This window comes from Lagopus muta, chromosome 13 (genome assembly GCF_023343835.1).
Source record: "Lagopus muta isolate bLagMut1 chromosome 13, bLagMut1 primary, whole genome shotgun sequence".
Taxonomy (NCBI): Eukaryota; Metazoa; Chordata; class Aves; order Galliformes; family Phasianidae; genus Lagopus; species Lagopus muta.
The window spans coordinates 852,710-879,470 of NC_064445.1; the positions used below are offsets into that span (position 1 = coordinate 852,710).

Below are 26,761 nucleotides of genomic sequence, written 5' to 3' on the forward strand. Positions count from 1 at the left end.
GCCTGCTCCCTCTGCATTGGCCTTCTGGGGGAGAATACAGGAAAACAGCAGGTTTTTGGGCATCACAGCAGCTGTGGGGGCACCAGGAGGGCTCTCCACCTCAAGACAGCTGCAGGGCTAGGGAGTGGAGGTGATGGAGCCCCGGGGCAGCAGATATCTCCCAGACAACCCTAGCTCATTTGTAAGGCATTACTGAAATGTCGACTGTACATATGTTAGTGCTAAGTCAAGTGGAAGGTATGCTCAAAATGTGATAAAGTAGTTGCTCAAGGAAAGAGGAGGAGCACAGGAGATAAGGAGCAGGACCCAGGACCAGGCTGTGGCTGCAAGTGCCCACTGATGGCATGATGGGGGATTTGGCTCAGGGATGCAGCACAATGTCCTGGGATTCAGTGCCTCATCGCTCTGCTGTTCCCAGCATGGACCATCCCCTGAAGGACCCTCGGCCATCGCTTTGTCCAGGTTCTCCTAGCTTTGCACCACTGGGCAACCCATGCCCTAGGCCCAGGAGCGTGGTGTGGGCTCCCCTTCCCCACAGCGGCGCAGAAGCCCTCTCCTTGGATGCATCCCAATGCTGCGGCTTTGAAATTCTGGGAGAGAGGAGAGAAAGATTGGCCTGGCCAGCAGATCTCTCCCAGGACTTCAAAGCTTCTTGGATCCATCCCAAAACAAAATAAGATTTCTTTAATTTTCCAGCAGGATGAGGGGCGACCTCCCTGCCAACCCCCACCGAGCACTGCGCACAGCCAGAACCAAGCAGCCGCCTGCGTCCCTCCCCACAGCCCAGGAGGGGAGAGCACATTGCCTCCTCCCCTGGCTCGGAGCAGACGCTCAGATGCCGGAAAGATTGGCAGCAGGAAACTGGATTTCTTCTTCATTCCAGCAATTTGATATATACACGTGCAGGCTGACTTCGATTTCGGTAGCACCGGGCTCCAGAGGTGGGTGTGCAGCCCAGCTCCCAGCTGCTGCAGAGGCAGAGAGCGCTTGTGTTTAATGGCTGTCATATTAGCAGTTGCTATTTAATATTTGATGTTTAGTCTGGTTTGTCTGCTTTTCCCTTTAGATTCGGGTCTATTCCAAACAAACAGAGCCAAAACAGGCTTAGGGAGGGATCGGGTTCAAAGATAGACACAAACTGGCTTCAATCCGGGCTGCTCCCTCTTGCCCCACCGGGTGCAGCTTTGGCTGAGCCCTGTGTTCCTGTGCCCGGGAGCCATGTGTGGGACCAGGGACATTTCTGAAGGCTCATGGCCCTGGAGGACACCAGGTGCAGCCTGCCCCATCCCATCCTTGGGTGTGTGGTGGGGAATGAGAGCCCAAACCCCACCAGCAGCAGCAGCCATGCTCCTGCAGAAGTACCCCTGATGTCAGATGTTTTCCACAACTTTTGGAAACCATATTAAAGAAGGAAAAAGAAAACACACAGTGTCACTGGCATCTCCTTGGCAAGGTGCAGAGGTGTAACATTAGTGTGTTTTACAGTTCATGAGCTGCAGACAGCTGGAAAAATAGTTAACGTTCCTGTTTTACGTGCTCCTGCCTGGCGTTCACAGGGAGCAGGTCTCACAGCTGAGCTCTGCCAAAACAGGCAACTGCGGGTATTTAGCTTAGGGACAGGGTTTGGACTGTGATGCACTGAGGCCTCGGAGGTTTCTTGGCACAGTGGAAATGACAGAGTGGGTCTGGTCTGAGTAGGCTCAGCTTTAGGGAGTAGAGGAATCCAGTGTGTCGTGGATTAGTGTATGGCATAGGAACCAGCAGGAATAGGAGCAAATGCATCGGTTTTAGAGGGCCGTGGGCTGGGATAGCGATGCTGCCTCCTCCCTCCCAGCTGCCCTCAGCCTTCAGTAGTGTGGAACGTGCCATGCTGTGAACGGCAGTGACTCTGCAGACCTGCATTGTCCAACCTCAAGAGTACCCCTGCCTCCCTGGACCTCAGGGGAGGAGCAAAGCACTTGGATTTTCTCGCCTAAATGAAGAGCTGGGTAACCCTATGGTGACCCCAGATGCCTGTGCTGACCTCCTCACCCAGCAGGTCTTCCCAAGCTGTGTTAACCAGCAGCTCCACAGCCCAGCCAGACACTCAGGAGCCACCGGTGGCCAGGGGAGGATTAGGAACCTCAGCATTCCCATTGCTGCAGGGTGAGCACGCAGCAGGGATGTGGCTGAGCAGCCCCCCAACTGTACAACACCCAGCTGCTGCAGACAGCACTGTGTTGAAAGTTCAGCAAGCATCACCCTCATCCTTCTGGAATGTCAAAGCAGCCAGGCCGTGGCTCTCAGGACAGAGTGAAAAGTTTGGACATTTTTTGTCCAAACCAAATGCCCTTTGGTGCCAACAAAGAGTGTACAGAGCGCAGTGCCACAAGACTCACCCTCTCTCCATGGGATTTATGCACCTGGGCTGATGCCTGCAGCAAGGGTGACAGCCGTACATGTTGGGCAGCACTCAGGGCAGCTCCATGCAGTCCATGCAGCGATGACACTGAACTTGCTGTCTGTTCTCCCAGGCATCCCCAGGAAGCAGGCTGGGAGCTCATCCACCTGAAGTTGGCCTGGCAAAATACATAAATAAATAAATAAAAATGATAAGGGATTTGGTCATTTGCTCATCTCAGGCTCCCAAAACAGCTCACCACTCTTCTACACGCAACAAAGGAGAAGGCACACAGGAGGTGGCTGTAACTGACACCAAGCACACAGGCAAAATGTGCTCCTTGAGCAGTGCCACAAGATAAACCCAGAGTGACAAAATGCTGCAAAGAGCCCTATAACGCTTCACAACCTGGTTTAAAATACAATTTTAACTAGGAAGCAACAGCATGAATCATGGTGCATTTCAAACAAGGAGAGGATATATTTAATTTCCAGTTTATGCCGCCAGTTTTATTTATTTACGATTACGCTCTGATGTTCAGCTCATGTACAAAGTAATGACTCACTGCTGAGGAAACTTCAAGTCATCTTTGGAATGGCACATTTCCTCCATGAGGAAATGAACAAAACAGTAGTTCTCCCAGCCCCATCATCTGAGCATCACAGGGAAGGGCTTGACATTCACATCACAAGATTTCCCTTCCCTCATATCTCCTCGCTGTGGAAACCTGTCCTCCGGGTGGGAAACTCCTGTTGTTAACACTGCACCAGGGAGAGCAGCAGCAGGGAAATGGGCTTCTGCAGAGCACTCCTTACACAGCATCAGCTGTGTTATCCACAGAGGCTAATACAAGGCATGTGCTGGCACCAAGCTGGCGCGCACAGGATGAGACACAACTTGTCCATTGAGGGAAATAACATCATAGTGAAGAAAGTAGGACCGACCACTGCAGCTGGTGGGGTGATGGGGTTCACCGAGCCCTCCTCTCTGCCCTGTTCCCTCCCCTTCTGCCCTTCAGGCCTTCTCACTGCTTTTGCCCTTTACCAGCTGTTTGCAGGCCTCTGGGGAAGCTCAGTTAGGAATAGCAGCGTGAGGCACTGGGAGCTGTGATGGCGCAGGGTCACCAACACAGAGGAACCTCACCTTGAGGACATCACCATGGGGAGCAAAGCACTCTGCTCCTACAGGCAAGGGGTGCAGCTGCACTGCCAGCAGCATCCATTCAGGGCAGGATGGAAAGCTCAAGAACCCCAAGCCCAGCCATCCCACTGCACACCCAGGGCAGCACCAGAGGAATGTCCACGTCCCCACCTCACCTTGGCCTCCCCTGGGGTCCCAGCCTGGGTCCCGGCGCTGCTGCAGACCCAGCAGTCTGCTATTTCAGGCTCATTATCTCAGCACAGCTCCAGGCTTCCTGATAATTCCCTGAATTAGGCGGGCAGCTTTGTTCTCGAGTGTTTGTGTCAGAGAGATTGGACTGCACCTCGGGGAGGGGGTGGGACGGGACGGCAGGGGCGGGGGGGACAGCACGGCTGCTGCATGTTTACAAGTTCCCAGGCAGGAACTACAACGCTAATTAATTTCTCATTAAGGAAGAAGTTGAAGGATAAAGAAACATAAAACCCGAGCTCTGGGAGATGCTGCGGAGCCCGAAGACACGCACGCACTGCCTTGCCTTTCATCCGGGAGAATGAGCTTCTTTCTGTGTTGCAAACACCTTGCCTGCTGCTGCTCCCTTTTATCACCAACTTTGCTTTCCCAGGCAGCTCGTCTTCCTTGCCACGTGGCTCAGAGCAAACGGTGAATCAGTGCAGCCCAGAGGTCAGACCAAACCAGAGGATTGCTGCAAAAAGCTCCGCCTCAACCCCAGGGTGGCACAGTGGCAGGAACTGTTAGCGATGACTCAGGTGCTGCCCAGCATCACCCAGCCCTGGCCATCCTTCCCCACTGCATCACATGGGAGATGCTGCAGAACTGCCCACACCTCACACAGAGCCAGAAGCAGCCCGGGTGACCCAACTCCTTCTGCTCCACAGCCCTGCAGTGCTGCAGGAATCTCTGCTTGGGTGTGCTCACATCATACACATCTCCTGGATGCTGGCACCAGAGAGCTCTTCTGCAAGCAGGGAGTGATGCAGAGGGGCCGAGAAATAACTCAAGTGATTTTATTTCCTCTTTCTGTGGCCTTTTTTTGCAACTTTCCCACCAGAAGCATGGGATCATGTGGTCTCTCCAATGAGATCAGAGCCATGGGGTGACCTGAGCTGCTCAGCAAGGCATCCTTCTAGATGGGGTTTGCCTCATGCAATAGATTCTAAGCACTTGGAAAACTGTCCCATTTCACAGAGCTCAACTGTGCTTTTTAAGATCCCTTGTCTCAAACACATCAATTATGCAAACACTAAATTTTATCAAGCAAATAATGACTGTGAGGAGGCTGAATATGCATCTCCTACCTATGCTTCTCAGCACAAAAACTGGGAAATGGGTTTCCTGGGCAAGTGCTGAAAGCGGCAGGGAAGAGCAGCGGATGACCAGGACCTGCAGGGCCACAGTGGGCACATGGGAGACATCATAACACACTGCACTGATGAGTCCTTGGCTCCCATAAAGAAGGAGAAGCATCCCTCTGTGGGGCTGCGTGATAAGGAAGGGTGCAGCCGGCAGAGACCAGGAGGGAGGAGGTGCAGCCTTTCTCCTCCCCACCATCCCAGCCCCAAAGCGCGTATGCAGAGCTCATGAAACTATTTCTCCACTCATTTACAGGAGGTTTTTCCCAGCTTGGAATTCAGTTAGCTGCAGTTTTCATGCACAAAGTGCCAGAGTTGGCCAGAGTTGGGGAGGTGCAGCCCTCCCTGCTCCCCAGGTGCGGAGGGAAATCACACAGTTCATTTTTTCTGGCTGCAGAATGCCTTTTCCTTTGCATTCTTCATCCCTCAGGTACTTAATCACCGTGCTTCCTATTCACATGTCTGGTCATTTCACTTGTGTCAGGGCTCCTTAACTAGGAAATATCAAGATGTTTTCACCCTAGAAAGCTGAGAAGCATATAATTAGCCACCCAGGTAATAAATTACCTGCACTGGCGACAGCCCACTGGGGGAACCTTTATTCTCCATCTCATCCTATTATGCTGAGCCAATTTAGCACATCTGTAGTTGTTTTAAAATAGTAATTTAGATGGAATCATAGCAAGGGGAAGCTTATTAACAACTTAGCTGCCAACAGAAGGATGGAAGGGACAGCGGCTGCAGGCAGGACGAGGCTCATGCAGGGCTGGGGACAGTGCAGAGGGGAACAGGGAGCTCCCACACCGGCTTAGCACAAGGACAAAGCTGTACAACCACCTCAGTCAGTGTTCAGCACTGCTGAAAAGCAAAACTGGCCATGCCCTGCTGGGCACAGGGTCAGCCTGCAGCTCCGTGCCATGAGCAGCAGCCAGGGAGAGCCGCTCTAAGTGCTCCATCACCAGCAACAGGGGCTCTGCCTGGCAGCAGCTGGGGCTCCCAGTGCTGGCCAACGATGTCAAGTGCGAAGCCCAAGGGCTCCACACCTTGGCACTGGCTGCTGAATAGACAAGCGACGTGTTTTGCCAAGTGAGCCTCTCCTCCTTCCTCCCTGCTCATATCCACCACCTGAACTCTGCTCAGCTGCCTCCTTTGTTGCCATGGCCAGTGCTGTCCCACAGCCTGTAAGATTCTTCCACTCTGGCCAGAAACAAACCAGCTGCTGGGAAACCTCCCTCTCAACCCCTGAGAAAACCCAGCTCCTCCTCCCCATACTGCTGGTGGGGGCATTGCAGGGCTACGGTGGGGCAAGGGGAGCACTGATCGTTCTGTAGCCCAGAATGATGGGGCTGCTGTGGTTGCTGATGGACTGGGACAAATGGAGCCCTGGCTCTGGTGGCACTCCAGGAGGTGTGAGCTGCATCCCATCCGGAAACAGTGGGACACATTCCTGACCCCCTCCTAGCTCTCTGCCTTCAAGCTGCTGGCCCCAGCCCGGCCCTGGTAGGAGAGCCCAAGCACCCGCAGGAGGCTGCAGGCCTGGCTCTCTCCCAGCAGGACAGCTAATCCTAGCCTGGCTCCTCGCAACAAGGAGCAAAACCCACATGAAAGACACTCTTTTTCCAATTTCCTTCCCTGTCTGGCAGCCTGGAGAGCACATCTACTTCAAATAAAGCACCCTGGCATTTCCCCTGCCATCACCTAACCTCTGTGCACTGGGAGCTCAGCTGTGCGGCTCCCTGAACCTAGGGCATCAAGTCAAGGCCATATACTGGTGTTTTTTTTTTTAATTCAAAACCAATCATTAGAATTATCATTTTTTTTTCCATAAATAAATAAGGATTTGCAAAATATTTCACCATAGACCTATCTGGAGTGCTGATGTACGGAGTGCAGCTTGGCCACTGAAGCAGATTGCCTTCAGAACAGGTCCCTGAGCCTTGCAAACAGGTCTGTGCCCAGGTCAACCCCCCAGGCACGGGGCAGCTCCTGGCATGGGGACACTGCAGCTCAGGGGGAGCTCAGGGGCTGTATGAATGAGAAGCAGAATTGACTAAAAAAGGAAGAGCAAAGCACATGAAGGGAAGCTGTTCCCTGCGGCTTTATTTTTCCTTTCTTATTTCTTATTTACACAGGTTTTTTTGAGCTCCGCTCTCATATTTTTGCTCTTTGCAAATGGAAAAGTGCAACGCCACATACCAAAATCCTGACCCTGAATAGCTGTGTGCAATAACCCTCTGCTTCAGCCCACCAAGCTCACATCCACTGAATCAGCTCCCAGAAAACCGAGTCACACTGAGCATCCCCTCCCTGGGCTCCAAAGAGGATATTTCATAGTTCAGAGGCCAGCCAAGGCCCCTCTTCCACATAATCCTAACGCAGTGCACGGCCCTGGAGCAGGCACAGCCCCTCGCAGTCCACCTCACACATCTCACACCCCAGCTCTCCCTTTCTCCCATCCAGATGGCTCAGCACAGCCTGTTGTCAAATTACCGCGCTCTGGAGCTGCTCAATATATCATTTGCCTTATGCTTTCATTGAACGGATCGTTGACCCCACTTCTCCTCATTGTCTTTGATTATCTGAGGACATCCCATTCACTGTCTCAATTATAGCTCCCAAGAGGATTCCAGTTCCTTCCACACATAAAACCAACGTGAATGTTCTCCCATCCCTGCTGGATTGCCATCGCTCCATGCCCACATTGCACTGACAGGCAGGGAGTGCGGAGCTGTGGCTGTGGGTTCAGCCAACTGGATTCAGGAAAGCAGGAGAAGAATCTACTTGACTCAAACATTAGTTAGCAAATCAGATTACTCTCCACTTCATCTATATTATTTAGGCTTAATTGTATTACTGTAATACAGTGGGGCTGTAATACAGTGAGAATGCAATTATTGTCAGAGAGATTGCAAGAATGGCATCTTCAGGAAGGCAGGAGGAAGGGTATGTGGCTGGGGCTGAAGAGGAAGGAGCTGAATCTGCCCTGTGCTGAGACAAAGGCTTCTTTCCTTCAGGGATTCCAGCTTCTCTCCTAAGCCAGGTTGGAGCTGATGAGCAGAGGGCTTTTACTGGGCATCCGATTGCAGCAGGGAGCAGAGCAGGACGGGGCTTACCCATGGGCCATGGTACCCATAACCATAACCACCAAACTGCCTTGCAACCTGCCAGGGCCATAGGATGCACCAGCACTCTTCCATGCAGTTATTACACGTGCCTTTGGTCTTGGCACCCCAAGCAGCATTGCACAACCCCTCCTAACAGCACAGCCATTACTGCAGTACTCCAGGGCTGCATTACTCTCACCCAAAGGATTGGCAAATTTCACTTGGCATGAGCAGAAAAGCCTTCTTTCTAGAAGCAGCCCAGGTTTACCATGGGAAGGGACCTGGCCCTCAGCCCAAATCAGTGCTGTGGCAGCACCTGTGAGATTGCTGTGGCCAGGGGAGAATTTCTGCTTCAGAAGCCTAAAGACAAGACTCCGAATAATTAAAATCCTTTCTGCAATGCCATTAAATATAAATACAAATGGTGTTAATATCTCTGGTTACTACGAGAGCATTCCCAAGCACCCTCTAATTGTCTAATTAAATCACTAAGGGCTTAGGTTAGTGACAAGGTAATCCTTAATGGTGCCTTGCTTGTACATTTATATAAGGTACAGTACAAGATTGTTGTTTATCTAATTAATCCCCAAGGTCAGATTCAGAACCTGTGTGCAAGGTAATGTAATTTAGGTCCCTTGTATTTTTGTCAGACTTGCTCAGACCTACTTACACCCAAAGGCTGCATAGAAGGAGGCAAAGAACCCAGCAGGCGTGTCAAGGAGAGGGAAGGCAGACCAACAGCACCTGCACTGCCCCACTCTCATCCAGGTGCTCCCCTTCTCCCACTTGTCACTGTTCTTGCACTGGCCAACGTCAGGACGGTGCAAGGGGATCGAGGAGTAGCACCTGAGATGCATATTCTAAGCAAAGGAGGGGTTGGGGAGTCACAGGCCCAGCTCGGGAGTCGTGGGGCTTTTTGCATCGGGGAGGTTTGGGTTGGAAATCAGGAAAATTTTCTTCCTAGGAAGTGGTATTGCATTGGAACAGGCTGCCCAGGGAACCAGTGGACTTCTCCAAGAAAAGGGAAGATGCGGCACTTAGGGACACAGGTGGTGGGAATAGATTGGCAATGGGACTCAAGTCCAATGACCTTAGAGGTCTTTTCCAGCCTTAACAAGTCTATGATTACATTGACAGCATGCCACGTTTGCTCCTTTCTCTGCCACTGTCTGGTACAGATGAAGACCCTCCATCCTGCAGGGGAGGAGAGAGCAGGAGCAGATGTGTTCTTGCTCATCTCCCTCACAGCTTTGAAGCCTACCAGTTCCCATCGCTCCTTCTGCAAACACCCTCTCTTATCAGCTAAACAGAGGCTCTAATGCCACTCACAACAAGTACCAAAGAAAAAAAAAGGCAACTTTCCCTTTTATTTCCCTCTCTTTGAAATTATGAACCACCCCCTCCCTGCTTCTCATATAGATTCAGCCAACTCTGATGGCTTTGGATAGTAACCGCTCGGTCTGAATTCCTGGGCAGGCTGTCAAGTTGTCACAGCCCGACCATGTGCAGCCAGTGGATGGTGCTCCATTGTCCACAAATCAGGAACAGATGTGAACATCCTGACAGCCACAGGCTCCTGCGGCAGCCTGCCTCGTAGGAAATAAAAGAGCAGCCGAGCTCCCAGTGATGCGTCGACTGCTTCCCCCCTTCCTGCCCCGTTTCTCACAATGAAATATGCAAAATGTTCAGAACAATGGGCACGTTATGAATAAAGATGTGCAGCTGGGCAAATAATAACCCCTTCCCAATTGATGCCAGTCTTGACCCCCAAATCATCCCCAAACCATGCTGGCAGCGCAGCTGGAAAAATTCCCCCCCTACGAAAGGAAAGGGACGCTCCGTCCCTCCATACCCCTGCCAGCTCTGGGAGCCCCCGAGGCTCTGTTCCCAGGCACCAATGTCAGCACAGCCTCAATCCCAACATCGACAAGATCTGGGACAAAGGCAAGCACAGAGCACAGCCCCAAGCCCTGCACGGACACCTTTGTGCCTGCAGCTCCAGCATGGCCACAGCCCATCTCGCCCCAAGAGCCACAGTGCCAACGCTGCGTCTCCATTTCCACAGTCAGGGTGTGTAATTCCCCCTCACATTCCTGGGTTTTCTGCTTTCTTTTCATTTGCACCATTGTAAATTAGTATTCGCTCTGCTGGAATCCGTAGCAATGTAAACAGTCCGCTTGCAAGAAGAGGGCTGGCCTTAAAATCTTCAACTGGTATCTCTTAGCGGGACGCGTAAAGCAGAGAGCAGATTTCCGCTTATATTTGTTGCATTGCAAACAGAAGCAAATGTTTATAGCCGAGCTGTAAACCACGATAATGTGGGACAGATACTTTACAGAAGCCACAGTTGCAGACAGAGGGAAAGAAAGGAGAACCCGTGGCTTCACTGCGAAGTCTGGCTGTGCCCGCAGCCCTGCTCCTGCCTCAGACACATTCACGGAGCATCGGTCACATCCCACACGTTTATAAAATTACACACGCACTGAAGTCATGCACCGGCAAAAATGCACATCCACTGAGTCACACTCCTGTGAAATTTAATTTGCGTTCGGTCCCGCATTGATGCAATTTCATACACTCATGATTGGACACCCCAGCAGCACGAGAGCCAGCGGCACAGCCCCACGTCCCACTCAGCAGGAACCTGGAACTGGGTTCACGCTGCTCCTATGCCACCCTTCAGGCCCTGAGCCACGGGGAGATGCTGACAGCTTCCTGCCACCCTACGGAGCACATCCCCAGAAGGAAGGCCCGATCCTTCAGGAGCACACCGCAGCTCTGAGCGCTCCGACCCGGCGCATCCCCACACCCATCCCTGACAAACAGCCTCAGTGACCCAGGAATGTTATCTTAGCAAATCAAAAACGTAAACATTTAGGTTCAGGACTGTGCTGAACGGATTTGAAAATGAGTTATGGTAAGGACCCGGCAAGGAGTCTGAGTTTGGTTTGGCAGTTGCCTCCTTTGCCTGGAACCTGCTTTTCAAGATTAAATACGATACTCTGCAACACATCCAAAATGTCAATTACTCCAAGTCTCTCAGGTTTGCAATTACAGAATGCAAGTCATGTTCAGCATTTTATGAAACTGCTTTTTTTGGCATGGACTATCTTTCTCTTATTGTAAAAAATAACTTTCAAATCAAAGCCTTAAATCAAGGCAAATGCACTAGGAGGGGATTCTGGGCTGCAAACCCCTGTAACACTGCTGCTCGAAGGGGCTGAGCGAGGCTGTTTCTGCTGGGGGAAGGAAAGAGAGCATCAAATGGTAAATCAGGGAGTAGGAATGTGGAACCGTCCTGGTCGGGGAATGCCTAATCCCACCATCGCAGAGTTAAATCCCACCACCACTTGTTATACCCCCTGCGGGACAGGGAAGAGAGCCTCCAGAAAACACCTCTCCCATCACCCTGGAATTCAAGAAGTACTGTCATGTCTCATGTGTTCTCTGCAGCAGCAGCTGCAGGCAGTTTCTTTCAGGCTTTTCCAAGCTTTAGGTCTCTGCTGCCAGAATCCCTCTGCCCCCTCTCTTCCCCTGCAATGAGCTCAAGAATGCTGACTGAGCCCTCGCAGCACTGAGCTGGGCAGGACTCATGTTGGTGAGCGGCTGCTTCGTTCAAGAGTGTCGCATCCCTGTGAAGGTCAGGCCCTTGGTGCTGTACAGGAAAGGTGAAGCTGCTGGCCAAGCAGAGATTAGAAGGGAGAGCAGTCAGCTCCAAGTGGGTGAGGCTGGTGGGCAGGGCATCACCTTCCTTCTGCTGGGATTTCAGCTTCCCAGCCTCTTCCCAGTCTGTCACATCCTTCAAGGTGAGGGGAAAGCCTGAACGCTGGAGCTTTAAAGGCACTTTGGTTTGTGTCACTCTGGACAGACAAGCCAGCGGACCTGTAGAACCTGTGGATCAGGAGGCACCTGGCCAGATGACAGCCTCACCGGGCTGTTAACGCACGCAGACGCTGACAGCCACCCACTCCCAGCAGCCCAGCCAGATTCCTGGCCAGCAGGAGCCCTGCTGCTCTGGTTTCACTCCTGTTGACAATCCCATGTCGGCCAATGACATCTGGTTACAGCACAGGACTAAGCCGGGTGGCTCCACGTTGGGCTGGGTGCAGCCCTGGGATAAGCACATTTCCATCTGTGCGCACATTTTGCTCTTTCTGATGAGGAGGTTTGGCACAGGATAGCTGCAGATCCGTGAGCTCACTGCTCTGATGGCTCCAGGTCAGCTCTGGCGATGGGATGCCCATCAGCAGCACTGCTGTCCCCAGTGCCAGCCATGCACCAATCACGGCAATGCTCCCACATTGTGCTGGGCAGCACCAGCAGCTCCCAGGCGTTCTGCCAGCCCACAGCTCCAGAGCTGCCGCCTCAGTGCTCTCTGCAGCCCAGAAATCATTTGCTGTGGGGTAAGGGAGAGGCAACGCATCTGGCAGGAGCCAGAAGCAGAGCGAGGGCCGACGCTGGCCAAGGAGTCTTTAAATTCTACCGCTGGGCTCAGGAGCACCGTTCCTCTGGACCCTGCTGCAGGCTTGGGCCCCTTTTGGATGTTGTTCCTGGAGATGCAGGTGCACAGCGTTAAGAGATCATTTCCTGTTTGCACCGCAGCTCCGGGGGATGGATTTACCACCGCCCTCCTTTGCTCTCCATCTCCCTCTGCACTCATCTGCTTGCGTGCTCCCCTCCAGCACCCAGCACTGCTCAGAGCCAACCGCTGCACCCAACAGCAGCTCCCAGAGGGGACAGACACCCAGCTTTTGTGGCAGATAAGAAGCTGAAGGAACGTCAGGAAATGTGAAAGGCAGAACAAGCTGGAGGAGGGAGATACAAGCTAGAGAGCAGGCCATAGTTCTCCCTCAGCTGAAAAGGGTTTAATTGCCAATCACACAAAGGTGATCTGTAAAACCAGCCTTAAGTGGGGAGTTCATTCAAAACACATGCAGGGGCTGCTGAAGTTGCCAATGGAAGTGCAATTAAGCACAGGAGCTGGGGAATGGGTCCTGCTGGAGCCAGTGCAGATGGCCCCACATTACCAGTGCTCAAAATACAAAACTCCTGATTGCCCTTGATGGAAAGGGGGAGATTTGCCCTCTTTTTTCCTTTTTCCCCCTGCCTAGATCTCCACAAATCTTTCAGAACAAACCAGGCCATGCTAAAAACTTTGGCTACAAAGAGAAAACTTGACTCAAGAAGTACTCACCCCTCTGCCAGCAGCTGGATGCCAGGCATTTTGCCTGTTTCATGCATATGAAAGGGGCAAGCATTGGTTATTCCAAAAGGAAGAGATGTAAAAGAGATAAAACCTCAACCTCCCCACGCCAGCACAGTCACAGCCAGGAGCTCTCCTTTCCCCTCTGCCCTCCAGCCCATACCCCCACCTCACGGTCTCTTGCTGGGACCTATTTTCTAATGAGCCAGGCTTGAAATGCTTTGGGCAGGTCATTCATCTGCAATAATGCTTCCGCATTGCAAAAGCAGCGAGGATTAATAATATCTGATTAAGAAAAAATGAGCGGTATAATAAAAACAGATAGTATCTGTCATTTAGATCACATTCTAATTTAGGGCAAAGGTTAAAAGCTCTGATGACAAGAGATACTGCACAAAGAGATGACATTTGTTTCACTAAAATCTCACTGGAGGGCTGTGAGTGTTGTGTGCTGAAGGAGGAGGGAAGGAGTCACTCTGAGCTCCCATTCCTCATAAGGACACCCAGGGGATGCAAAGCCCAGAGCCCCCCCGGGATTGAAGGGATGCTGTTCTCCATTGGAGCAGTATTCAGCATAGCTGCCCCCCAGGACAGGATGCTATGCTGCTACATCACCGTGCTCAGGGACAGGACCAGGCAGGCAGCACCTCAGTTCCCTTCTGAAAATGTTATATTCTTGTGTGCTCAGTCTCCCTTTATCAGCAGAGCTGCAGGTCTTAATGGCAAAATGAGTTATGCTCAAAGGAAATTGAAACCCTGGGTAAAAAGCAGAGTTAGCTCAGTGAAGAGTAGCCCCCAGCAGGGCGTACAGCAACATCTGACACCAAGGAGATCTGCCCTGTGCTGCCCTTCCCCTCAGCCAGAACATTATGCTGCTGGGATGGGCAGGCTGGCAGTCCTGGAACAAGCCTGACCCAAAGTCACTTCCAAGGAATCATTTGCTGCTTAGACTCAGGGCTGCCACTTACGGTGCTTCTAAGTGTTGTTTCTCCATAGCAGAGGACCCATACCTAATATGAATGGACCTGGCATCTCCAGACACCATCCATAGGGCAAAGACTGACCAGGCTGTGTAATGCTATAATATAGAATCATAGAATCACCAAGGTTGGAAAAGACCTAAAAGATCATCCAGTCCAACTGTTCACCCATTCCCAACAGCTCCCACTAAACCATGTCCCTCAACACAACATCCAGCCTTTCCTTGAACACCCCCAGGCTCGGTGACTCCATCACCTCCCTGGGCATCCATTCCAGTGCCTGCCCACCCTTTCTGAAAAGTAATACTTCCTCATGTCCAGCCTGAATCTCCCCTGCCGTAGTTTGAAGCCATTCCCCCTGGTCCTATCACTGATGACACGAGAGAAGAGGCCGACCCCCAGCTCACTACAGCCTCCCTTCAGGAAGTTATAGAGAGCAATGAGGTCTCCCCTGAGCCTCCTCTTCTCCAGGCTGAACATTCCCAGCTCCTTCAGCCTCTCCTCATATGGCCTGTGTTCCAGACCCCTCACCAGCTTTGTTGCCCTCCTTTGAACACGTTCCAGGGCCTCAATATCTTTCTTGCAGTGAGGGGCCCAAAACTGGACACAGTACTCGAATGGAAAATACATGATGGAAAACACAGCAATAATAGCAGGATGGTAAAGTCCTAGGCTGCAGCAAGTAAGGATAAACCCAAACACAGCAGTCACAAACACAGAAACAAAAGAAAAATATCTGCTTACCTTTGGAAAGCTTCAGGCAGGCAGAGATCTCCAGAAGATGCCCTCACCTCCACTGCCAACCCTTAAATGAGGGCTGGGCAGGAGTGAATCCTGGCTCCATCCCTTCCATCACTCAGTGCATTGCATGCACCTGAGCTCCCCTGGGCTGGCCCTGCCTTCCCACCAGGTCCTCCATCACTTCTTCAGGCTGTGACTTAGCAATTCTGATATGGGCTTCTTCCTGCCTCTGGGGAAGGACAGTGTTGGCACTCAGCAGTCCTGGCCAGGAGAGAGCAGCTACAGCCTTTGCAGCCCCCCAAAGAGTCCCTAGATGCCTCATGGATGCTCGTCTGCATTCAATGTTATGTCCACAGGGCTCAGAGGGTGAACAAGCCAACCCCACTGCCCACACCCCTTGGGCACTGCCTTGGTGTGAAATGCACCCTGCTGCCCTCCAAGGGCTGCCAGGAGCCATCAGCTGCAGCTCATGCTCCTCATGCACTCCCCACAGGAGGTTGCTGGAGATGGAGCAGAAAGCTCCCTGAGTAGGGCTGGGGGCTGCTCTCTGTATAGGTGTTGCTGTGTTTACACTGGGCTGGAGAGGGTCTATTAAAACGGAGCCATCGTCTGCTCTTTAAGCGTGTAATTACCAGAAAAGATAATGATGGACTGAGAGAAGCTTAAGAGGGGAGGGGCGATGATCCAAAGGCCAGGGGAATTTGTACAGAAGTGTTTTAAGAGCAGCATCTGCCTGCTTCAGGCAAGCAGCAGCTGAGAAGGGGATGACAGCACCCTGCAAACAGCCTGAGTGCAAAACCACTGCACTGGAAGAAGGCTCCTGCACACTGCTAAGAGCAAGGGGACCGCTTTAATAAAAGGGAACTTTGGCTGAATATTGTTCAGCCTCCTAACATGCTGGTATCAGGCACTCATGGAAAGCCCATGGGAGGTGGGAGCCCAAAAGTGCCATTTGAAAAGAGAAATCAAACTGAAGGGAAGATGCCACACATCTGAATTAAAGAAACCCACAGTGCGATCTCCCATACAGCAAAGCTGCCCAAACCCACCCTCCCAGCCATGCTCTGCTTTGCAGCATCGCCTCGTCGCTCCCAGCACCATTAAGCACAGCCACCAGCACTGATACAGCACTGCTGATGGCACCGAGGAGGGATTCAGGGCTATTTAGGACCCTATTAGGTAAGTGCAGTGAAAACAGGCAGTCATAACCAGGTAATAAAAGAAGCATCAAATTATTTTTATAGTTAGAGCTACCAGAAACTTCTTGCCCATCCCAGAACAGGAATTGTTCCCTGATGGTGAAAAGATTGTTCGGAGAAGGAACAGCTGCTCTCTTTCACACCGTTAATTACGAAGATGGGCTAAGAATTAATCAGGTAAAGGGAGGCATTGCAAAAAAACAATCAGGATAAGGGACAAATTTAGTGGTTCCTTAAAATAAGTTAATTAGCTATTTAAACTTGTCAGAGGCCCAACATACACATACTCACAGCTTCCAAGAGCGTGAATGTACAGCTCATTTCCTACCCCTGTGTAAGTGCATGAGAGGGATTGCATGGAAGCCGAGCCTAAGAGGGCTTATGGGGAAGCTGTGGGGCAGGAACCTGGTGCCCACTCAGCATCTACCCTACAGAAGAAGGGGGGGAGGTGCAGGGCCAGGCACCCCGCAGGGCCGCGATGCCTGCAGATCCCTCCCACCCTCACGCACTGCCAGCTGCGGTGTGAGAGCTGCTCTTCCCCAGCCAAAGCTCCAGGAAGCCAAGCAAAATCTCAGTCATCGGAAGCACAGAACCAAACCCCATTGAGCTGGCAGGCGAGCTGTGAGCTGCTGGGCTCGGAGATGGGGTTGATAAGATCCCTGGGAGGCGCTGCAAGATGGGGAGTCTATGTGCCAAACACAGCCAATTAATGTCAGCCCTTCTCCATGCCAACCAATTAAGCTGTGTATACTTGTCACCAGCAATTGAGAAGGGGGTGGAGGGCAGAGAGGACATAATTCCAGAAGAGCCTTAAAGATATAAAACCTGCTTAATTTATGGAGGGCAGGGTGAGGGCGTAGACACCCTGCACTAGTCCAAATGGGACCTGATTAATGTCTTTGCTAATTTAGGAGCCGCTTGGCTCTCGTGACCTGGGGAGGCTTCATTTAACAGAAACCAGGCTGGCATGGGAAGCAAAGAGCAGCTTAACAATGTAAGCAGCAACAGATGGGGTCTCCAGCCGCCTTGCCAAGCACCAAAACTGTTTTCTGAGTGCTTTCTCTTCAACCTCCTCCAAAATGGAGAGAGGAGCACAGAGCAATAATCACAACCATAAAGGCGTGTGGCTCACCCACCAAGCAGCAGCCAAGAGCTCTCCTGGCCAGGAAAGAAAAGCTGTGGGAGCAAGGCCTGGTGCTGAGCACCCCGAGCCTGGCCCTCACGTTTTCAGTGCAGGGGGAAGAATGGCAGCAGGGTAAGCCAGAAGGAGCACCCTGCTCCAGCACCAGCCAGAGCGTTTCTCAGGCAGGGTGAGCTGAGGCAGCAATAAAATACTGAACAAAGCAAGCCTGCCTGGCTCTGGAGCTTTTTAATAAAGAAACAGTAGAAAACAAATAGCAGAGCAGCCCTGCTCACTCTTGCCAAGGGGTTTCAGGAGCTGCACCTGGCAGAGGAAAGCACTCAGACGCAGTTGCGTCTCCTCAGAGCCAACACTGTGAGGAGGGAGAGGTGTCCTTGTATACACCATATGCCAGCGTGTAGATGCTAATAAGAAACACTAACATTGTTATTTCATTTAAGAATAATCGCTTGTTTTTTTCCACTTAGGAAATACTATGTTTCTACAGATCCTATTGTGCTGTTTCCCCTGGAATCCTTAGCTTGCAACAACTAAATGCCAGCAAGGACTGCTGACCATCTCCTCCCTTTTTGTTTGCATTTCTGAAGGTATGCACATTAGAAATAGAAGATATTTATTGCAACTTCTCGCAAAGCCTTCATAAAGCACCACATAGCCCGAGGAGCACAATAACAAAGGCAGTGTTCAAAGTCAAGTCGGAGTCTCGCATCTATTTGAGCAGCGCTTTTCTTTACCTTTTCATACAATTGCTCCAGGGTAGACAGAACAATGCCTGACATTTCCGAAGCTGCCATCGGGTCCCTTTAAAAGCCTGGTGTGCACAAAGTGCTTTGCAGATCCCCCAACTTAAGCCGAGTCTGAAGACCAAGAGAAAAATGAAGCTCTCCTTCCCCCCTCCATACAATAGGCTTCGGAAGCCAGGCTTTCCCCCAAGCAATGTGATGCAGCAGGAACTACGACCCTGCCACAGCGATGCTCACCTCCACCAGCACACAGCCTGATTTTGGAGCAGTTTCTGGTACACTGCTGGGTACTCAGCTCCAATGAGCTGCACTGTGGCAAATCCCACAGGCAGCCCCAGCATCACCAGGATCCACAGATGCCCCTTTGCACCCAAATGCTTTCCAGCCCTGGAACACAACCTGCTCTTTGCCTCTCCCCTCTACAAACGCAGCCCTATGACCCACAAGATCCTCCTGCATTTCCAAGCCTTGGAAAAAGTGACAGGCAGCAGCTGCCTCGGCTGGATGCACTAAAAGCAGGGAGTGCCATTACTTAATCCAAAGCAAGATGTGGGCTTAGAGCAACGGTAGAAGCACGGGGCTGCCTGATGCACTCCCTGCAAAAGGCTTCATGTGGGCTGGCTCAGCGGGAGATAAAGCGGCTGTGGAAGAGGCCGTGGTGTCGGCAGGGAGTGAGGAATGGGCTGCCTGTCCCGCTCCGCCTGTAATTGATGAGCAGCAGCTCCTGGCAGAGATGCCCTCCCTGTGAGTTACAGACTTAGCAGCAGATTTACACGCAGCCCAGATGGGCGCCCCGACACAGACATACCTGGCAAGAGATTCGCAGCAGGGAACAGTGGGAACACGTCACCGAGCCCCACAGATGAATTTCTGTTCTCTAAGCATTGCCTGCTCCATCACGAACCGCTTATTAAAGAGGTCCGTGGTGTTTCTCTCCACACATAAAGTAGTTTATTATGAGTGATTTATTAAACTGCTCTAACTTGTCAGCAGCCACTTGAAACGTTCACTTTCCTTTTTTTTTTTCCCCCTTCAGGTTTGCAAATGTCTTTATAAACAGCAGAATAAATAGATCCCCAACACCTCCGTCTGACTGCCACGTATCAAAAACCCAATCGATATCAGCCCAAGTTAGCAGTGAGGTGAGACTGAGCCCTCCCCCCTTACAACCAGCCCCACCTGCGGGGGTGAAGTGATGGCAGCAGACTTCCAAACCAAAGATGCATTTTGGGCTTTCACACAGGGAGCCAGGCTTGACAGCCTCTAATTCCTCCCCATTATGGCCTGTTGGTGGGTGCTGGTCCCCAGGTGAGATGAATGGTACCATTGCAGGGCTCCCAAACCCTCCAGACAAGGTGCTCACAGGCAGACCCTGCTGCCTTTACAGCCCTCAGAGCTAATGCAGTTCAGGTGCTCTCAGCTCAGCTCCTGCTAGACGAATCTCTTTCCAGGACAGGACCCCTTTCTATCATTAGCTCTACCAGTCTCAGATCATCAGCCTCAATTTATTTGGTGCAGGATCGCTGTTATTTTAATGGTTTGCCGAGCTGAAATTCCACACACTCCCTCCAAAAGATTTTCCGTGTGACACAACGGCCGCTTCCACAGCCCCCAGCCGATGCTGCTCTGAGCACAGCACACGCTGAGGGCCGGGTTCTCCCCCTGGCCAGAGAAACCCTTGAAGAAAACGCACCACCAGGAGCTTCCCCGTGCTTCAGAGGGGTTCCCAGCCCAGCCCCGGGCACGCAGTGCTCTCCCATCCGTCCTCCTGTCGGGCTAATTGAGCTCCGAGCTGCACACCATATGCTCTGGATGCGCCTCCCTCCTCACGCTCTGTCTGCTGCTCGAGTCCAGGGAGATTCTCTGGAAGAAGCCACTTTTAATTTGTAATCTGATTAAGCCATTAGAGGCGAATAGAGCAGTAACTAACACAAATTGCCGATCGTTTCCATCAGCAAATCCCCCCAATTAATCCTGAGATTAACCCTGATTACACGCAGTAATGGTGATCAATGCACCCTAATAGGGTAAATCCGCCCACTCCACTTTCTCCCACATCCCAGAACGATCAATTTTAAATCGGCGTGATTTATCCGGCGGGATGGGACGGGGCCGGGCGCGGGGATGGGCGCCGCCTGCATCTCCTGAAACAATCAGAGCAGCGCTACCTCATTAAGTTAACTGCCTCCCCCGGGGAAAGGCAGCCCTACTCGGAAATGCGGAGAAACAAAGAGCGGGGGAATGCGGAGGGCAGCGGCAACGCCGGTTTTTCATCTGCCGTGCGTCCGCCCGTCTGAATCCTCCCGGCGCTGAAAAGCCTCTGCGAGGTGCCGAGACCAAACGGCACAGAGCGCGGCTGCACTTCTCAGGGATTCCTCCGTCAAAGCCGACGAGTCGGGCCGCGGAAGAGCTGAAAGGAAAAAGCCTTCCCACGTCGTGATCCGAGCCTCTGTTCTTCCCTTTGCTGCTCCAATCAGAAGTTCCCCAGGACCAGCCATTCCCGAGGATCCCCGAGCACTTTGCAAGCTTCAGAGCCCGGCTTAGTTCTCACTTATTTCTGTGTTATTTATAGAGAGGCTGATATCCAAATGCCTGCTTCAATGGGGATTTTGCCTTTGTACAGACTAAGTAAGAACTAAGTCAGAAGCTCAGGATCTGACCTTTGGTATACAGAAATCAATTCATCCTGCACTGAAACGCAGCCATCTCCAGGGTGAAATGCAGCAGTAGTTTAACAGCGCATGGCAATAAAGCAGGTTGATTTATAGAGCCTTCTCCTCCAGTACTTTCCCTACTTTGGGAAAATAGAACAGGAGCAAAAAAGATCTGCCAGAGGTCTGCTGGGCTCTGCACAGCGCCTCTCTCAGCCTGTGGGCTCCGGAGGCTCAGGACAACCCATGCCTAAACACTGGGGCAGGACAGAAACCACATCAGTGACAGCCTGCAGGTTTTGTGATGCGGGAGGAATTCCTCCCCCAGGATTACAAGTTCATCGTGCTCTGCCCTGAACTCTGAGCAGGGATCTTCCAGCTGGACCCTTCCCTACAGACCACTCGTGTTCCCCACCCCCCATCACCTCATCCTCAGAGCTGGCTGTTTCAGTGATAGCCAACCATATCAAAACAGAGCTACATTTTCCATAGAGTAGAGTGCCTCTCTTATGCCATTGCACCTGGTGTCAAAAATGAAGGAGCTGGCCCTAGTGCAGTTAGCACAGCACACTCAGACCCACCTGCCTGGTGAGGATGAGGCATGCAGGCCTTCTGGCTCTGTTCCCATTGCAGGACCCACTCTTTGCTGCACAGACTGTGTTTCTCCCCTCCAGGAGTGGAACCATCCCCCCTGCTCTCTGCTTTGTGCCAGGGCTCAGGGGAAGCAGCCCCTCGTCCCACACTGCCTGCTCCAGAAATATTGTCAGAGGAGAAAAAACACACGGTGAGAGGCAGCCTAAGTATCAATCAGCTGTACAATCCCCCTGGGAAGAAAGGTTTCGCTCCCTGCAGAAGAGGCAGTCAATAAACATGGCACATGCTTTATCTCCTGTCAGGGCTGCCCGCTCCCATCGACAGCCTTGACACCAGCCCAGGGCACAGTGAGGAGCCCACCCACGGCTGTCAGCTCCTTCTGAGGATGTCATGGGAGGAGATGCTGTCCTGCAAAGCAAAATAGCAAAGCAGATCCCTGCATTGCACACCATAGGGATATTATGGGACAAGGAGTGCATCGCAGCCCAGGTACAGCTTCAGACCAGACAGTTTTAGGCTCTTTCAAAAGGCAGGGGAAATTTTGTAGCATTTTGCTCATGTTAAGCTAGAATACCAGTACACAGCAGGGACAGCAGCTCAACAATTTAGTATCATGTATATGGGAATTATGACCTCTCAGCCAAGGTCAGTGTCTCTCTCAGCCATGCTCACATCTCCCATCAATCTCCACCACCCTTTTAATTAAGATGCCATGCACAACCCCAATCCCCAGGGCAGGATCCTACTGCTCCCCTCCCCAGGGACTCCCCAGCACAGCAGCAGGCAGCTCCATGCTCCAGCTGAGCTGCTCACACAACAGGCAACACAGGCTGCTGGCTGCCCCGTTCCACCTGGGATGCTCACAAGCACTAAAACCAGAGAAAACCTGAAGGAAGTGCTCTGACAACTGCATGCTGCAGGACGCAGGCCAGGGACATCCCTCCAGAGCCCAGCAGCTGCAGCCAGCAGGCAGGATCTGCACCTCTGCAGCAGCCCCAGGTGAGCACTGCGCAGCACACACCGATGCCGTCAGTGTTTCCAGCCAGCACCACAACCTCATCTGCTGCCTGAAACACGGGTCAGATCCCAGACACACACACAGCACATCCTGCACGTAGCAGAGCACAGGTGATATTTTACCCCGCTGCCTACGAGCGGCTCCAAGGCCCTGTGGTGCAGGATGAGGTGCGGGGCCACGGTGCTCAGCTGCCCCCCACACCCCCGCTCCCTCAGCCTCTCACAGAGGGGCTTTTGCTTCCCTTTGATGTGCAGATGAATCGAGCCTCGGCCGTGAGAAGCCCCGTGGATTTATGAACTCCTCCTCTATGATGTCTTTCCAATAGCAGCCCCCAGAAGAGCAGTTGCTCTCCCTTCCTCCCTGGCTGCTCCGAGCCAAGCATTCCTTTCTCCTCCTCCATCCCACGGCCCAGGAGCCGTGCTGCTCGTCCGGAGCACGGGTTCCCAACCCCAAGCTCAGCTCTGCCCCTGGCAGCTCATTTGCTTGATTACGGCAGGTCCGATGTCTCCTTGCTGCCAACCCCACGGCAGGTAACGCAGGCTCACTTGACAGCCAGAGATGAAATACTGCAATTCAATCCACTCCCACCCCAAATCATGCCAGGTCTGCAATTCTATAGAGGTTGCCTTTGACTTGAAAAGAGAGGGACAAATAATTGTGATGGAAACCATTCACTGGAGACTTCTGGGGGAAATTATACACCCGCGAGGGGAAAAAGGATCATTAAGAGGTGACAGGAGAAAACATTTGCATTGCAAGTCAAACCAGCTGGAGGCCAGGAGGAAAGCATTGTGGTCACTGCCCTCCCCAGTCCAATTCAATCAGCTCCAACAATTGGGAAACCCTGGAAGACAGCCCCTCCAGCTATTTGACCCACATCCCCCAAACATAGAAGTCAACTTCTACCTATAAACAGAAGTGGAGTGTTGCAAAGGTCCTGCAAAGTTCACCTCCTGCATTAAACCCAAGCACAAAAGCAGAAATCTGTACGTCTGTCTCCTTTTTAGCAGTCACCTCCATCTCAGCAGCTTCTGAGAGCCATAGCTGCATGGGGAGATTGCTTTGCTTGGCAAATAAACTGAGATTAAAGTGAGTTCACTGGGAACATCTCTGTTTGGTTTCTGGGCTGAGCACGCTGATAATGTGATGGCACATTTAACTTTCACTGCTTGAAACAAGGCACAAGAAGATATAAAAATAAGGGAGAATTTATCTCCGGTGCGAGCATCCCACCAGAAACTGTGCCCAAATGGCAGAGGCAGGGAGGAGGCTGAGCCCACCTCCAGCAGCTCAGCAGAGGGGTGGATGTCCCCAGGGGACACAGAGCTGCACACCCCACCCCTCGCTTCTCTGCCAGAGCATTACACAGAGCTCTCTGAAGCCCCAGAGCAGAGGTCGAAGAAGGGAAGTGATGAAAGAGGAGCTGAGAAGGGCCATCCCACAGCCAGCTGGAGCAAGGGCTCCCCATCTGCCCCAGGGAGCTGCTGCCTCATTGCATCCCCACAGGATACGTGCAGAAGCCTGCTCTAACATGTGTCCAGAGGCTGGAGCCAGAAGCGCTCGGTTTGCAGCTCTGCCTTCCTGACACAGGTTTCAGCTATAAATGCAGAGTGGAAGTTTGCAAAGCTGCCTCCAGCGTGTGTCCTCAGATGGACACAGCACCAGAACACAGCAGCATGAGCTGGAGAAGTGTTAGCTGTCCCTGCTTAGCCTGACGCAGGAGAAAGCTCTGCCAGTGGGCAGCAGCAGCAGGAGCAATATACTCGAGTGACATTTGCGCCTGGGCACAACGATGTGTCACTCAGCACAGCCAGACCACGGAGCATCTCTGGGGCACCAAAATTACACAGCCAAGTAAATCCTACAAAATCCATCTGCCCTTTTCAATATTTGGAGATAATTAACTTCTCCAAGCTGAGATATTACAAAAGAAAGCTGTTAGTGAATCTGTTCAGCCATAGGTCCAGGTATGGAGCTTGCCAGCATTCAGGGCATTAAAAGGGTAAGGAGGACATTTCATGTTTCCATGCATTCCTGACTCTTTCATAGCAAGACCACAAGGAAACAGATCTAACACAGCAAGCCAGGAAAAAGAAAGAGCAGAAGACTTACCAGGACACACATCATCCCCATCCCTCCATTGGCACCATCTGAACACAATCTCTGGAGACGTATCCAGGCACCGCTCATCCACCAAGAAATCTGGCTGGAGAAAGCTAAGTAGAAAAATGAAGCGATAAAGCACAGCTCTAGGGAAACAAAGCAAATCAGATAGAGCTCCTCCAGCACAAAGCCAGGTCCCAGCCCGGGGAGGAGCAGAGCTCACGCTGCTCCCAGTCCCAACACCCCACCCACAGGTGACCAACACCCAAATCAGCCTTTAGCCCCCACCCTACAATAAATACATGGCCTCAGGTGGCCAGCAAATCCCAGTGGGGTCAACAGATTGCCTGTGCCAGAGGGAGGCAGTTAACACTTTCCCTTCCATCATCACCCCAGGGCTATGCATCACCACAGAGTGATGGTAGGGAAAGCAAATGCAAACACAGTTCTGCTCTTGTGTCTGATCTGTATTTTACACTCATCCCATTGATCTCTGAGGTGGGAGCTGCTTGAAGGCATGGCTGTTGGTGCTGGAAAGCTGTGTATTCTTGGTGGGTGCACGGAGCTGCCTCATGCATCTGAGCAGATGGACACGTTTGTCTCTAAATTAAAAAGTGAGCCAGTGGCAAACAAGTAGGGCAGGAGGGGAAGAACGTGCCCAGAATGACTGAAACAGACACAGGCTGAGCAATCTGGGTGAGGAGGGACGTGCAGAGCTCTGGGTGGAACCAGGAACCTCCTGGACAGAATTCAGTGAGCATCTCCTGTGAGCGGCTGCTCTGTCTGGCAGAGAAGTGGCACAAAGGATGGGAACCACTCACAGCTATGGCATCCTGGCTGCAGGGAAATCTGATGGCCCCTGGATTTCCAGCTGTGATTACTCCTTGTGCTACTCATAAAACTTTGGCAAAACCCGATCTGAGGAGAGGATGAGCGGGACTCATGCTGTACCCACACTGCTCCCCTTCAATTGGCCCCAGGAGAGCACAGTGTAAGGGCATTAGGAATGCAGGTCGAGGTGCTCAGTGCAGCAGGGCAGATGCTTCCTGCAGCAGCATCTCAGTTCGGAGCTGCCACTGCCTCTGCGGGTCATGGGGGCAGTAAATATTTGCACAGGGCTGGACAAGGAGAAAGCAAACAGGGGTCTCTTATTTATGGGCCTTGGCAGCCTGCTCCCTGGGCAGCTCCATGGCTTTTCCATCCTAACCAGCCCCCATGCACCCTGAGAGGGAGAGGGAGAGGTGAGGGAGTGGGATGAGAGGGCAAAAGCAGAGAGGGAGGGGAGTGACAGAGAGAGAGTGGCAGTGCTTGCAGAAAAGTGAAGCAATGCTACGTGGTCTTCAAGGCTGTGTTTGTTTTACCTGCAGGCTGGAAAGGAGAAAGATGGATGCATCTGTTGGGCTGGCCCCCCCTCCCACCCCAGGCTCCCTCATGCAGTGTGGGGTCAGCTCCATCCCAGCGAGGGATTGAGGCTAAGCGCTATCACCGTGCCCTTCCCTTCTGCACAGCAACATTCCTCTCTCTGAGGGGCTTCAAGGAGGACCAGCAGGATGCTGACCCCTTCCTGCACGGACATACTTGTATGTGCCAGGACACACACATGTATACACATGTGTGTATAAAGCAGATGACTCATGCATGCTCCAGAGACAGAAAGCATGAGCATCCCATGAAGCAGCTGGGTGTCCCCTGCGTGCCTCATCTGCTTTGTATCACCACCAGAGACTGATGGCAGGAGTCAGAGGGGAAGGGGCTTGGGGTTCACTGACCCCTCTTCGTGATGAGTGTCTGGGTTTAGGAAGGATTCATACTTATTACAAACCTCTGGAGTGGTTGATTTCTTGGATTTCTGTCATGTCACGAGGAGCTTTCTTTGGGCTGAAAAGGGCAAGGGTGTGGATTTTATTCCATAAACTCCTCTGAGATGAAGGTAAGCCCGTAAGGCCAGGGGTTAAAAGGACCCACACCAGGCTGGAAATAATAACATGAAGGACTATGTGAATAACAGGATCCCGGTGGCTCTTCAGGAGAGGTCAGGATGGATGGAGGGTGATGGATGGTTGTTATTGAACTGGCGCGCAGTGCGAGGAGCAGTGCTGAGACAACTCCCTTCCCTACTCTTGCTAATGGATAGGAGGGAAGATCTGTCCTAGCCTGTCAAATGCAGTGCTGTCCATTGCTTCCTGCAGCCTGGCTGACAGAGTGCTTTATTTATGCACCATGACCCACGCAGGGATGGTCAGCCCATCGCTCACTGCAGCAGCTCAAGCAAGAGTTCCAATGCAGCAACGATGGCATCCAGCCGGAGGTCTCCAGCACTGAGCTCCCTCTCCCAGGTAAGCCACAGCGTTTCTCCTTCAGCCAACAAACACATGGTGGTGTGGGAGATGGCAG

General features: G+C 52.2%; 1 protein-coding gene across 8 annotated transcripts in view; it reads right to left on the minus strand.

The window, feature by feature from the left end:
• The window catches only part of LOC125699732 (uncharacterized), an 84,253-nt gene extending 59,316 nt beyond the window's left edge, over positions 1-24,937 (minus strand). For 3 of the 8 annotated variants that reach the window (XR_007379688.1, XR_007379692.1, XR_007379693.1), the window contains exons 1-2: positions 24,377-24,835; positions 2,379-2,558 (exon numbers count right to left, since the gene is read on the minus strand). Coding sequence is in view for 1 of the 8 variants with exons in the window: in XM_048959559.1 (XP_048815516.1) it covers positions 2,379-2,558; positions 24,377-24,480; positions 24,844-24,886 (327 nt within the window). In the remaining 7 variants the exon portion in view is untranslated. The other 5 variants (XR_007379689.1, XR_007379687.1, XM_048959559.1 and 2 more) reach the window with 4 other exon arrangements.
• Between the last annotated feature and the right edge of the window lie 1,824 nt (positions 24,938-26,761).